Source organism: Sinocyclocheilus grahami, unplaced genomic scaffold, assembly GCF_001515645.1.
Source record: "Sinocyclocheilus grahami isolate Dianchi unplaced genomic scaffold, SAMN03320097.WGS_v1.1 scaffold348.1, whole genome shotgun sequence".
NCBI lineage: Eukaryota > Metazoa > Chordata > Actinopteri > Cypriniformes > Cyprinidae > Sinocyclocheilus > Sinocyclocheilus grahami.
Window position 1 is genome coordinate 505,254 of NW_015505527.1, and position 15,058 is coordinate 520,311.

The 15,058-nt window shown below is 37.2% G+C and overlaps 1 protein-coding gene across 1 annotated transcript in view; it reads left to right on the top strand.

The window, feature by feature from the left end:
• The window catches only part of LOC107548443 (leucine-rich repeat and calponin homology domain-containing protein 2-like), a 59,950-nt gene that overhangs the window by 10,366 nt on the left and 34,526 nt on the right, over positions 1 to 15,058 (top strand). Inside the window, exons 2-6 of the mRNA XM_016229113.1 lie at positions 10,351 to 10,481; positions 11,999 to 12,086; positions 12,441 to 12,537; positions 13,566 to 13,666; positions 13,822 to 13,886. Of these exons, the coding sequence (XP_016084599.1) occupies positions 10,351 to 10,481; positions 11,999 to 12,086; positions 12,441 to 12,537; positions 13,566 to 13,666; positions 13,822 to 13,886 (482 nt within the window). The remainder of the gene's footprint in view (positions 1 to 10,350; positions 10,482 to 11,998; positions 12,087 to 12,440; positions 12,538 to 13,565; positions 13,667 to 13,821; positions 13,887 to 15,058) is intronic.

Consider the following 15,058-nt stretch of genomic DNA (forward strand, 5'->3'; position numbering starts at 1 on the left):
CGGGACTCTTCCGAGACATTAAAAGCCCCACACTAGGGACCCGCCCCGAGTCGGTGGTTTGGTTGAATTCTGAGATGATGAAAATGTGAGGAAACGCTCCAGGACACCCTAAGTTTTGTGCCAGGCCTTCGGCCTCGACTTTTACAGTCATCAAGATTCACTGACGCAAACTGGTTCTTTTTCATCAACCAACTTCAGTAAAGATCAGCTTGAACCGTTGGACTGCATCAAGCTTTTCTTTCAGACAGACGAGACGTGCAAGTATTCAAACTTAGTCTTATTAATTGATACATTAGGTATCATTTGCACCTTTTTACAAAGGTGTGTTTGAACTAAGAATCTGATGTCTCCTTCAGGCTGTAGATCTGCTGAATATGCAAATGGTTCCATAACTTCATATTCTTATTTTCCCTTCTCTCTACTGCGTTAAGCTTTAACCCTTTCCTATACCAACTGTATGCGTGTGTGTGTGTATGTGTATGTGTATGTTGGACCAGTTTAAGTGTTTATGTAGTTAATAAAGTCTTACTTGTATCACACTCTACGTTGTTCATTGTTTGCTCATAACTGGAGTCACTTAATCATGCAGATTTATGCTACAAGCTCTTTGTAGAATTGTACAGTGAGAAAGTTATTTCCCTTAACCAGGAAATTAACGTTCTTAGACTTGACAGACAGTTGACCCTGAGAGGCCAGCTAAATATCTACAGTGGATCTAAATATTTATAATTAATTATAACTAGTTATGATTAATTATTCATATTTCCCCATGAGCTGATTCGCTACACTCTTAACTTTTATAAAGAATATCTCTTTGGATTTGAGACTTTAGTCTTTGCAACTTTACAGATCTCCTTTATGCACCAAGAGCTTGTAACACTCCAAAGAGAAGGGAAAAATTGAAATCGCATCATATGACCCCTTTAAAAGAGATCATTTCAGACAGAGGGTCAAATTAAGGGTTGAAAAAAGTTTTGCAGAATATGCATTTGTTTGTGTGTGTGTGTCAAAAATGTTATTAAAGTTTCATGAAACCCTAAAACTCATTTTTTGAGATGTTGACATATATGAACAGGTTTCACATCACTGAAAACATCAATAGCAATCATTATGCCTAATATTTAGGGCAAAGTGTTATTTATTTATTTTTTTTTTTTTGGAGCAATTTCGTTCTTCCAAACAAAAAGCAAAGTTGAACCAACGTCATGAAAAGTGAAGTAGGCTATATTTAGAGTGGGGATTTGCTGCCATGGCTGGAGAGTATGCGTCTATGTCATCAGTTTTCTGTGATTTTTTTTTTCAGAATTATTCATGCGAATGAATGCCTTATGATCCAATCACTGCGCTGTATTATGCATGAGGTCGTATCACAGCGGAGAATTCAAATCTCATGAAAGAGCTTCCATGCTTTCAGTTCACCTCTTTAAACGTGACTGTAACAATATTTCATATGTAACAACACGTCGAGCGTGCATGAGAGAAGGTTTCTGCACGGAACACCGTGATGAGTAACAACAATTCCTGCCCAGCTCATAGTTCATAACTGGACTGGAGCAAGCGTGTTTTAAGTTTTGTGAACATATTTCATATTCTCTCATGCTCCAAACATGAACCAGCACGGTGTATGTGCACACATGTCTTCTTCAAATGAAATATGCACAAATAAGGGTGCTGATACAGTGGTATACCTGATCATGAACGCGATGACACAACTTATTTTGCGATAAACCGCAAACGATACAGACAAAAAATTAATAGAAGAGTAAACAAAAAGTAACTGCCTTTCTTTCTGTTTTAAAGATATTTAATGTTAATTTGTCTTTATAATGAGTGTGTTGTAGGTCTGTGTTTTATTGGTTGTTTTCTACCCTCTTCCCACACTCCACACTCCCACTTTTAATTTTTTAAAGCAATTCAGATGTGAATAGTCAGATCCGATTTTCCTTTTTCAGGACATTTGTAGCATCAGACAAAGTGGAGCAGTGCTCAGTACACTCATTTTCTCTCACTTTTTTCTTCTGTGTGAAATTCACGTAGTAATATTGAGTGAATGAGTCAGCGGTTTTGGATGCAGATCGCAGAATATGCATGAATACATAAAATATTGCCATCTTGGTAATATGTCATGATATGAACATGAACAGAGGCATAATTTCCCATTTTTTCGTCTTTTGTCCCACACTGACACCTACTTTAATTTGGTTTATGAAAAAGTCTCCTGGCATATTGCTGACTGTAACAAATGTAGGGTATCAGAGCGAATCAGACATTTTAAGATTTGATCAGATTGGTGTTGAACAGTCCAAAGAGGCGAATTCCACAGACAGGCCCAAGGCAACAGGATGTTCATAAATCAGATCCTGGCGCCACGAGTCTGAAGCAAGCCTAACCAACCAACTCTTTCACAGAACAACTTGCAACATTAACACAAAAGAACAAAATGTGTGTGTGTTTGAATCTTCTTGCTTTAAACGTTTCTTCCAATCAAGTCTTCATCAAATGTATCATATTCTTGTTATAGAAATCATGTCCAAAATTATACTCTGCAAGAGCGGGAAAATTCGGACCATGTGACTGATAAGATCACATGTTGATTTATGAATTGGGAGGAAAAACATACAACACCCTGAGCAAAGACAATATCTAATTGGTCAAGGCACCATTTGGGATGTGGCCAACAACCCGGTTTAAATACTCAAGACACCATCAAATTATGCTTTTTAGTCATGCTTTTTTAGCTTTTGCTTTTTGCCACCATGTTTTGACACTGCTTTTTAGCGCTCCTTGAGTGTGCTCTGGCTTACACGCCAGCAGCTTCTCTAAAACCATCAGGAGAAAACCCATCGTTTCGTTACTTCTATTCTTCTACTTTAATTTCCTTTCCGTTGAGAGTTTCGTGTTCTGAGTTAAGTTTTGCCGCAACAACGTGTCTCCGAGGTCACATCTAGTCTGTGACTGCCTCAAAACTTCAACCAGCCCACAACTCCGCATCTTCAGCCAACGCCCAACCACTGGCTTCCCAAGACGTCACTTCAATGACTACTGAACTTCCAGCTAATCAGCAACCTCGGGAAAACCCCCTTTTCTGCAAGGACAGCAACAAAGGGAACCTCCGTACACAGGCAACGCAAGTACCTCCAGATTCTAGCTGAACTGGTGCGTTTAATATAAATTTTAACCTCATTGAGGAACTCAATACGAGGGTTAATTAAGTGATTGATGGTTGTTCAGGTCTATGCAATTGCACATTGCTGTAAACTTGGGATTTCACATTTTCATTCTCTTAAACTCATTATTTCCTCACTTTCGCCGCGTGTGTTCATGTGTTAGACTAGTTTATATGTCTTAGATTTATCTAATAAAGCCTTATTTATATTGAAAAGAGAATTATCTTGTGTTTTGTGCTTATAAGTTAATGTCTTAAACTGCCGATCTTTGCCGAACAAAGTCCAGGCCTGGTCCTCTCTCGTCTTGCACGGTCATCACTCCTTTTATCCTTCCAGAGCCTCAGTGGGACTCGAGACCGGTGAGTGGTGCAGGTGTCGCTCATTATCATTTACTCCCCCAGCCTCGCTCCGCTCCCACAGCTCTCGGCCCTGCCCCACTCGTCACACAGACATTTTCATCTGTGTAGATACACTGAATATCGACTGCACTGTTTCAGAAATTGGATCTCTTGTACAAACAGTGCAGTGTTCCGATTGGAGTTAGTTTCATGTTGTTTTGATAGACACCATTCGCTGAGGTGTGTGGTGTTTTTAAGCTATGTATTATCGCAGGGTGAATGAGAACACAGGCTCGGTACTGCAAGAAAGTGCCCCAGAGGGTGATTTATTGTCCCATACACTGATCACACGTGCTCAGGTGACTGGTGCAAGTCTTCACTCGGTGCTCGTGGGGTGAAGTGTCATGGTGAAGAGCCCTCTCCTGGGGTGCCGTCTGAGTCTGTGAACAGGGAGAAACAAGCATTAAATTTCGCCTGGAGCTCCGTTTCAACTCTCCCGGTGTGCCTCTTCTCCTGGCTTTTATGGCCGGCAGGAACGAGCTCCAGGTGTGCCACTCATCACTCACAGGTGTTGTGATTGTATGATCAGTGTGTAAGCGGCGTTTCCAGGGCGACGCTGATCTGGACCCGGCATACTCGCCACAGTATATAAAGTTTAGATTTCAAGTAGTTCAAAGAGTGCGACTAGAGTGTCTAAACAGTCTTAATTGGATAGGTAAAGATCATTTTATTTTATAACCTGGTTTGTTAGAGCAGTTGTGCAGTGTTTCTGAGCTCTCTCTTTGTCCTGTAATACTGAGACAGAGGCTGTTTCAGATTGCCCATTTTGCTTTTAAATGGAACAAAATGTGATTATACAGCCACACACTGTTACATATCAACACGTATACAAGCAGCTGAATAAACATAGTCAATCACTGAAGTAAGTGAAATTGCAACCTGACACGGTGTTTGTCACAAACCATTTTTATTTTTGTTGCAAATGTGTCTGAACTCATAGTCTGAGATGTATTTTCTTTTAATGGTTTTTAGGGATGAGGGCATGCCTCTGAACCTTGTTTATGTTGGCATCTGCCTAATTTGGCAAGCTTCTACTAGCTACTGTAAGTGACAGATGAATGGAAGCGAGAATACAGTAGCGCTTGTTTGGGCATCACTGACAAAAGATATAGAAAGCAAGTTATCTTCCCTTGATAAACGGGTGTAAGTCACATCATATAGCTATGCTAATTATATGATTAGTTTAAATCTATTAAGTCAGTTAGTTTATTCGTTTAAATCCAAGGTTAGGTCAAGACCGTCTCGTTCTTATTCTAAACTGCCCCAGTGTGTCACTGATGACCAGAAACAACAAAACGGTAAATAAAAATGCCTCCAAACACACACACATCTTTTTTGTTAATAAGATATACTAAATGATGTGTAAGTGATGAATTTTAAGTTAACATTCATACTGGATGTGAAATTACTAAATGTGTATCTGTGTAAATGATTTATGTAGGCTAAAAAATGAACACGCAAAAGTATGTTGTATGTGTCTAAGGGGAAATACAGCATCATGTGACATCTCTGTAAAGTCCTTGGTATAAAACATTATACAGTGAGATGCTTTCAGTTGATTCCCTTCATTGAGAATCTTTTTACTCTCTCCCTTAAACACTCTCTGTCCTCAGTTTGAACATAATTGGATAGATTGACTATTATATAACTTTCATTCAGAGCAACTAAAAGGAGTTCTGATAGAGACACAAAGAAAGAGAGAGATACAGACAGAGAGATTTAAGACGTCCAGACAAAGAAAATGAGATGAGTACATGCAGAGAATGATTTGTTGTAACCTCATTTACTGTAGTCTTGAATGTTCTCTACCCTGCTGAAAAATGGCACTACTGGTTACCAGTATATGTTATGTTTTGGATGCTAGTCAAAAGTATGGGGTGTACAGTATATGTGCTGATATCACAACACTTACCAGCCAGATGACTTTGGTCAACCAAAGATGTCAATTTAACCAAATCTCATTTATCAGTTCCTCTCTTAGACATTACAGTAACTATAGTGTAATATAACATGTTTGTGAGAAGGAAGGACACAGAATAATCAGGCAATCAGCTGTTTATGTGCCACTTGAGTGGGACCTCCATTTTGATTATTGTGTATTTTGCCGTATGTGTGGGTATGTGGATGGTGTGTTAAAGTTGTGCAGATGTGTTAACAAACCGCTCCACTCCTGTAAATTAACCTGTCACTCTGTGAGTATCTATTGCTGGTTTCCATGGTAATTGAAGGATGGTGGGTCAATTGAAATGAACACCTCACTGTAAACGTGCTGAGACTGTTGCTCAAGCAAGGTTGTGTGAGGATGATTTCTAAGCATGTGTTATCTTGGTGTTAGTTGCTTTGATTCTCTGGATTCACAGCTTATTTATATGCAGATACTTCTTTAAATAAACCATTCGTAGGTTGATTTCTCTCAAATGTGTAAACATTGTGATTGTGAGTCTATGTTGCTATTAAAACATTACTTGATTGTTTAAGCATCCTGACCAGCCATACACAGCAATACTGAGTCTATTACAGCTTTGTCTGATCATATTCAGAAAGATTAATGTTTTCTGCAGTTTTGTTTGATGCTTCTAGTATTGCAGAAATAACACACTTCAGCTTTAAAGGGGGAAAAAAATCATGTGATTTTACTCACCCTCGTTTCATTCCAAATCCATAAAACTTTTTCATCTTTGTAATAAAGATAATAAAGATATTTTTTTGTTCATCCATTGAGAGTAAGCAACATTTTAAAGCTTTAAACAGTTCATAAAGATATAATAAAAGTAATCCATATGAACCGAGTGGTTTAATCCAAGCCTTCTGTATAGAGACACAATCACTTTATATGATAAACATTTTAACTTGCGATTTTATTCACATATAAACATTGATCATTGCATATACATTGAGAAGAGAACATCAAATATAATGTAAGCTCAACTGCTTGAAAATGTTGATTATATAGACTTTCAATGGATGGACAAAATGGTAAGGGAATATTAAAAAATATCTTCATTTGTGTTGAATGATTTATGGTTTTGGAACAATTTGAGGGCCAACACTGATTTATGATCTCTATGAATTGAATTTCTGTTTGTTCATCCTCACTACCATTTATGTGTTTCCACTGGATGTCTTTAAGAATCTGTTGTTTTAGAGAGCACATATAAAGCAGACAGATAAAACATACTGATCCAGCCTATTATCATATTCATGAAACACGTGGGGCACTGAGTTTGCGGTGTGTGTGTGTGTGTGTCAGAAACATGAGCCCTACCCTCTCATGAAGACATTAAGGAAGCTTGTTGATAGCCCGTATCATCTCCACTGGCCTTAAGTCCATGCATTAAAAGCACATTGATTTCTCATTTAAGTGTATGTGTCTGTCGCTGTGTGTGTGTGTGTGTGTGTGTGTGTGCGCGTTTGCGCGCGTGTGTGTGCGTGTGTGTGTGTGTGTGTGCGTGCGTGCGTGTGCGGTGGGGGTCTAGTCCCTTCTGCTAAACAGCTGTGCCTCACTCTAAATATTGTTTGAGTATAAAAGAATTAGATCACAAAAAGAAAGGTGAGACAAAGAAAAGAACAAATAAAGTGATCATAGCTGATAGCTATCAAATCAGTATATATACAGAGACAACAGCAAAAAAAGACGAGGACAGACACACACGCACACACACAGCTACTACTGGAGCTGAGCTGATATTAGAAATGTCACTGTCTCAAGGAATTGCCATCAGTTCATCCCTCTATCACTTCCTCTCTCACACTCCTCCTCTCTCTGTCTACAGTACACACACACACACACACAGACAGTTCCCCACAGTCATGCTGTCTCGATCTTTAAGTTTCTCTTCACTCAATCACTTTCTTTCTGTCTGTGTATCTGTCTGTCTATGACAATAACACACTTATTCCCTCATACAGTCTCTCTCTCACTGTGTGTGTGTAATGTGTTTGCTCAGCTCTTTTTCAGTTCAGTTGACTGGGTCTCTGTCCTCAGATTCTGAGAGACATTATAGATTGCTGTAAACTATAAAGTCCTCACACAGAAACAGACAGATGTGTGCCTCTGTGCTTAAAGGGATAGGCCTAGTTCATCCATAAACGGAAATGTACCCTTATGCTGTTCCAAACCTGTATGACGTTATTTCCTCTGTGAAACGCAAAAGAAAATATTTAGAGAATGTTGGTAACCAAACAGTTTTGGACCATTGATTTCCATTGTATGCACAAAAAAATCAATCTATAAAATTATTTTTATGTTCCACAGAAGAAAGTCATACAAGTTTAGGCTATAATGACACAAATTGACAAAATTTTCATAAAGTTTAATTTTTAATCTCTTTAAGAAGCCAGTAAGTTGTGACAGTTTAAAAATATTCTTCCCAGTCACCATGTCATAGTATTTTGTAAAGTATCTCAAAATTATTTTTCAGTTAACATTGTTTAAAAGCCCTAATTTTAAATTGTCATATAATGTTTAATTCAAAATTTGACAGCTAGATGTGGTTACAGCTAACTGGCACATGCTGGTCAGCCAAAACATGACTCCTTGGACCCGACTGGACCAACAAAACATTTTAAATTTGCCTGGCACTGCCGTTGTTTTTTTTATCGTCATGAACATCTGAAAATTATACAAAACAGATAAACTGTAAAATATTGATCTTTCTAAGTGTTTAAATGTTCACTAATGGACGACCTTTTTGTTGAAATGCAGTATTGAAGCCTGGCTGCTGAACTAACATGAGCTTACTCTGCTCTCTTATCAGCCAAACTGAAGGTTGTTCAAGAGGAATGTCTGAGGTGGAGTCAGCACAGTTTGGGTTGGTAACAGTTGCCAGGCAACACTGCTTTAGTCTGTAATAGTTGCCAGGCAGCACAGCTTCAGGTTGGCAACGTCAGCTGTCTTTGTCTGTGTGTGTGTGTGTGTGTGTGTGTGTTTTCTTTGCTCAAATCTCATTGGCTGAGACTTGAGTAAAAGTGTTAGATAAAACTGAAGTTATTTGCTGGCAATTGGCCTCAAACTCATGAAAGATGTGATATCTAATGTGCCCAAGAGGTCTCTAAAAATTATATAATTCCCTTTCTGTTTGTCTTACTACTTTTCTTTGATATAGTTACAGTCTTTTATATTTCTCTCACATACACTCTGTCTTTTCAAAGGCAATATGAATTATAGAGGAAGTTGACATGACTTTTCTTCTGCATGCATGTCTGCTCCCATGGCAACACTATGGTAATGATAACTCAGATCTGATTGGTTGAATTTGTTGTAATTCTGAGTGATTTTGGTCTGAGCTTGAGATTGATGTCAATTTGAAGACGAGGGCTGACATTTTAGACAATTCTTTTCTCTTCCAGTTAAAATGGTCCCAAGCGAAGCCAAAGCAAGATCAAGCACTGTGTAACACATTGGTTTCTGAATGAATCAATGGTTTTGAACAAATCAGTGGAGATTCAAGTCACTTGATGCCCCCTACTGGCATAATAAGGACGGCAGAAAGAGCCACTAGAAAAGCCCCAGACTGACATTCAGTCTTAAACTTGCAAACATAGTCAAGTACAATGACGCAAAACAAATAAACCTTGCCAAGTGCTGTAGGTATCAGCTCGGCCAATCAGATTCAAGGACCAGAACTAACTGTTTTGTAGTTGCATTTAAATACTCATTTGCTCGATGTAAAACACAACATATGCACATTTTACTGATATTTATTTATTTATTGACAATTTTTTAGTTAAAAGTGCTGGAGTCACATTCTCTGTGTATTCATGTAATTTCATTTTATTGTTAGGTGTCACATGAGCAAAGCTAGTGACAAGAGCTCCTCTCGCTGCATCTGAATTATATGTACTGCCTTGACAAATCAATAATTCTCCCCCATTCGCTCTTTCTCTTGTGTGTTCTGTGTGTGTGTGTGTGTGTGTGTGTATAGATTATTCTTTGTTGTTACTTTCTGTTGTTTATTTCTTTTCTGTTGGCACCATCCAGTGGCTGACTAGGTGAAATTCATAAAGTATTAGGCATATTCATGCAACAATGATGAGTTTTTTTTCTTTGTTCCTATCTCACCTAATGTGCCATGTGAGCAAGTATAGCCTAACCTATACCTATAGCCTAAAAAAAAAGCCATATAACAACTGTGGTCTTTGAAGCTTTGACTGGGAAACAGTATTACATATCAGTGTTACCCTTTCTGTTTGTGTAATTTATCATTTATTTGGAAAATTAATTGAAATCAATATCATAGTATGGCTTAGTGTTATTAATCAATCACAAAGGCTGTGATTTAATTAAATAAATAAATGTGCTGTGGTTTCAAAGTGGCAAAAAATCCCCTGCTAAAAAGCTTGATGATTTATTGTATGAAAATTAAGAAATTAATGCGTACATTTTAGTATTATAATTTTACTGTTTTACTGTGAAATATATCTATTTTACTAAATACTCATTTTTTTACAGCTTCAATTTCTTGTTTTGTTTTTTGTATATTTCTCGTTTTGTTTATTATTTTTAATAATAATCACAGTAAAATAATAATATATTATTGAATGGTTTAAAAACAATGGGGAAAATAATTTTGTGTGTGTGTGTTTACTGAAAGAGGTTTGAGTATGAACAACCAAATTTTTATATATTTTTTCCATATAGTTCAGCCTTAAAATAAAAGTCTAAACATTAGTGTGTCTGTGTATATAAGTAGCCTGAAGACATTTTATAGAGGCTGTCATTTCTCTTCTGATTTGTATTGTCTCATCTTGTCAGTTTTGAGATAAATTTTCTTCTTTGCTTTCAGATCTGCCTAAAGGGAAAGATCCACATCTTTAAGTATTTAAACCTGCAGGCATGTCGCCTGGATAAAAAACCAGACACACTTGACCTGCCTTCTCTGGGAAAACGCTGCTTGCCTCAGCAGCTAACAGACAGGTAACTACAGGCTTGGCGTTTCATCCTCATGTCTCTGCCACTTTAGTAAGCACACTTATATTTTAACAACTATGAGTGACAGCACTTTCAGAGCCCCATGAATCATATTGTCAAAATCTGTTTGTAAGTGATCAGGTGTTTCCTGCTTCACAGATGATTCACATAGAACATGCAAAAGCATTTTTAAGCTGCTGTTTGTGGGTCGCTTGTTTCGGTACTTTGTATTTCTCCAGTTTTTCTTAATATTTTCTGCGCTAAGTGCTATCACGTTTGTTTAGGGTTATTGAGGTTTTTTTGCCCCCAGTTATTTGTACATAATCGTTTTAATGCAAACAATGTATTGAATTATAGGGGATGCTGACACAGACAGGAATAAAATCTCTTGTATACAACAGTTACTTCCAGTCTTCGACTCTGATTGGTCAGGAGTGCTAAAAATACAGACCATCAACACCGTTTCTATCACTCCTCTTGTCTGTGTTTGCATTAGTGCTGAGGATTTTACAGTGACTCTTTCTGCAGGTCACATTGATATGCCAGTAGGTGGCAACAGCTGACTCTCTTTGTGTTCACCCAACCGATTAGTGAAAAAACACTGATTCATTAAGGAAAGAAACATTAGAGTGAGTCATAGAGAATTATTCATTCAACTGATTTGTTCAAAAGCACTGATTCATTCAGTGACTCACACACTGTTCTCGTGAGTGAATCGTTGAATTATTCACTCAAAGGATTTGTTCAGAAACACCAATTCATTCAGGAATGAAACACCTCTGCTGTGTGTTGCTTGAAGATGCATGGCAAGACAGCTGTGACATCGTTTGGAACTATTTTGTTGTTGGAACAAAAATTTACAAATTGTGTTTAAAATGTTCAACTTCAAATTGAATTAAGTTACTCAAAATCTATTCAGCAATATTACTCAATAATGAGTTGTTGTATAAATGCACAATGGTGCTGCTTCTTTGACATTTTTAACACAGTAATTGACCCCAATCCTTTAGCATCTTTATTTATGGGTTTCACAGAAAATGTTAAAACTGACATTTTAGAGATAGATAATATAGCACTTACGTTGTACATAATTGACTAGACAATGTATGCTATTTAATTGAAAGTTGTCCTCTTTGCCAATCCATTGGGTATTTGATTTTTTGACCTACTGTTTGCCCTCAAACTTGAGAAGAGCAATTTTTAAAGTCAGAATGAAACCCCAATTTTACAAGGCCAGTTTTACATTACTTTAAAGGGACCTGTTCTGTTCAAAATGTGTTATTTTCTGTAATAATTCGGTATGTGTGTCTTTTTTTGGATTAATAAAAAATTGCACAATCTCAGTGTGCAAAAAGAAAGTCGTTTCACTCAGAATAGGGTCTTCAGGACACTCCTTGATTTTTTTCCTAACTTGTTTACATAATTGCCTGTTAAGTGTTGAATCTTCCAAGTGTGATATTGCTTCATCATCTCAGTTGTGTGTCTCTTTGTCTCTTTGTTTACATGTATGTTTGTTTGTTTAGTATGGAAGATTTCTATCCTAGTAAAAACCATGGCCCTGACTCAGGTATTGGCAGTGACAACGGTGACAAAAGACTGTCGACTACAGAGGTAAAAGTGCATATATACGGCCATTAGTCATACACGCTCAAACAGGCTGTTTTTCACTTGATACTATGGGGAAAAAAATGTTTTGACAATTCTACCAGGCAACCAAACAAGAAATTGGGGTTAGAGTGGGCTAAGCTCATATTTAGGTGGGGCGGGCCCACTTGTGTAGCCTGGCCTGACCTGACCTGGATGTTTAAGAAAAATTATCTGGCAGGATAATTGATGAGTTCTATTATGTGGAAGTAACACAAGTAACAGTTACTAAGTAAATCTCTAGAACAGTTTGCCGGAGGGTGTCTCTCATCTTCTTTTTTCATCTGACATATCTCCCTCTCCGTGTCTCTTGTTCCTCAGCCATCTGATGATGACACCATGAGTCTCCACTCTCAAGTGTCTGAGACAGTGCGGGCTGACGCACACACACTTCTCACAAAGCTGGACTCAAACAAAGGTGTGCTTTCAGCAGTAGTAATATTATAGCTATGTTTTATTAGTCATATTAATATTGACTAAGCACTACTCACAGTTTAACTGAAAATGTAAAAATCTTACCTCTGCTTACCTAGGCCAAGTACAAATACATTAGCATATCCATTGTCATATGATAAAACTTTTCGAAGAGTTGTCATGATAGAAATGTATTTAGACATTCACGCATTGATTGTGTCTGTGACCACTGGCCCCTTCACTCACTGTTCATGTTAACTAAAATAAGTGGTAGCTTCTTTCAAAAACATGATTCAATCTTAATGTACGCACAGTAATGTGAGTATCAGATCGAATTTTAAGATCGGTGCATAAACAACAAGTGAATTCAGATGTAACGTACACACCAAATCCTAAATTACTAAATAACTCATTTTCAAAAATCGAATTTTAATCTGCATATTACAAACCACATATTTACCACAGGTTAGGTTTTTGTTTAAAAAATTTAGATTTTATGTGTATTATTCAGGCTACAGGCAAGCAACTAAATTAGAATTTAATAAAAAAAAAAATTTGTCATCTGTCTGTACAAAGCCTTACTAATCCATGAACTTCTATCCACAGACTGTTGTCAGACACCTATTATACCTGCAGACAATTTCCTGTTCTCTTTGTCATTAAATAGTGTTATAAAAGACAGTAATTGTCAGTTATTAATTTAACAGTTCAAAGAAATCAGGAAATTGCCCTAACCCGCAAAGCTAGGTATTTTTTTTCAGAGAGCTTTTGCACATGTCATGTATTTCTGTAACTATGTTGCATAATTGTGATTTAAGATTGACACCACAGCTTGATCACAATCAAAACATACTGTACTGAAATGCAAATCGCATGCCCTAGTAATCTCACAAAAATAACAAAAAAGGCTTATTTGTGTTTGTGTGTTAAGTGTAGCATGTCATATCACCGGTGTGTCTAGTTGGTAAATATAACATAATTTAACAAAAAGAAAGTGTGACACCTTAGTTTTCTCATCTCAATTATGTGCAGATCAGGACCCATATGACTTTTTTGACCCAAATCCAGATGAGGAGGCCACTCTGTCTGAGGGAGAGCTACAGCACAATGCACCCTATGTGTCATGTATAAAGGTACTGTATGTATAAACCTTCACACAGACCCATTTGTACATTCTTCATTAATCCTTACCTGTCAAACAAAGACATCACACACCTGAGTACATGTATACATAAAAGCACTCGCTAAACCACAGACTGTGAAAGAGCTTCCCCTCTCTTGTCCTCAGGAGCTGGAACGGGTCCTGAAAACGCACCAAAGCAAAGATAAAGACAATTGGAAAGAGGAGTCAGGGTAAGTTTGTCTGGTCTGTTTTGATGTTATGCAGCTAACATTCCCGTATTTATAGTTCAAATTTCCTGCACCGACTTTAGCTTCCATTATCATAAATAGTGCCTGAAACACTTCCTGCCTATAAAAACAAATCTCTTTCAAAAATATCCCTCACCTGGAATTTCTTTTCTTAGAACTTAAGTGTGTTTTCATGGTCAATTACCCATTCAGTTCTTGCCATGAATTACAACCCTAAGAGTCTCCAGCTGCCATTCCCACCAACAAAAGTAGTCCCTATATTTCCATATAAGCCGAGGCAGGGGAGATTTGTAATTGGTGCAACATGCTGTAAATCAAATATAAATGAATGGTATTAATTTCATTATGCATAAATTAGTTATTCAAATGAAAGAAATCCATTGTAATTTGTAATCGCAGATAAAAAAAAAAGTAACTAGAAATTACTATATTGCGGCAGGTGAGTGTAGCATTGAATAGAAATGACAAAAAGTGAATTTACACGTCAATACATTGTTTGTTTTGCTGTCATATAATTGATGTTTTACTTGAAGCAATTTCTAAAGTATGAACATTTACATAGGAGGGTCTGAAAAAATACCTTTAAATATACCCTTTGTTATTTTGGATTATAATGAATACTAAATTAACTGTAATTGAGAGGCCACTTTTAGTATTAAAGGGTTAGTTCACCCAAAAATTAAATGAAAATTAGCTTGTGTTTTACTTACCCTCGAAGCATCCTAGGTGTATATGACTTTCTTCTTTCAGACAAATCCAGTCGGATTTATATTAAAAATGGTCCTGGCTATTCCAACCTCTATCATTGCAGTCAGCGGGTGTTGCAGTTGAACAGTCCACAAGTCGTCAAATAAAGCTCGCGCATTCATAATAAAACGTGTCGCAGACGGGGGATGAATAAAGGCCTCCTGTAGCGAATCCATGAGTTTTTGTAAGAAAAATATCCATATTTCAAACGTAATAAACACTTTTCTCTCACTTCCGCTATCTGTCATACACTGAAACAGTTCTTAAATATTTAAGTATTTGGCGCTGTGATGAACACCATAGCGATTACAAAAATCGGAATGGTTATTCAAATCATTTAAACACGTTTTCAGAAACAGAAAATAGGGCAGCTGCTTTGTTTACGGCGTTTCCGGGGTAACTGCATT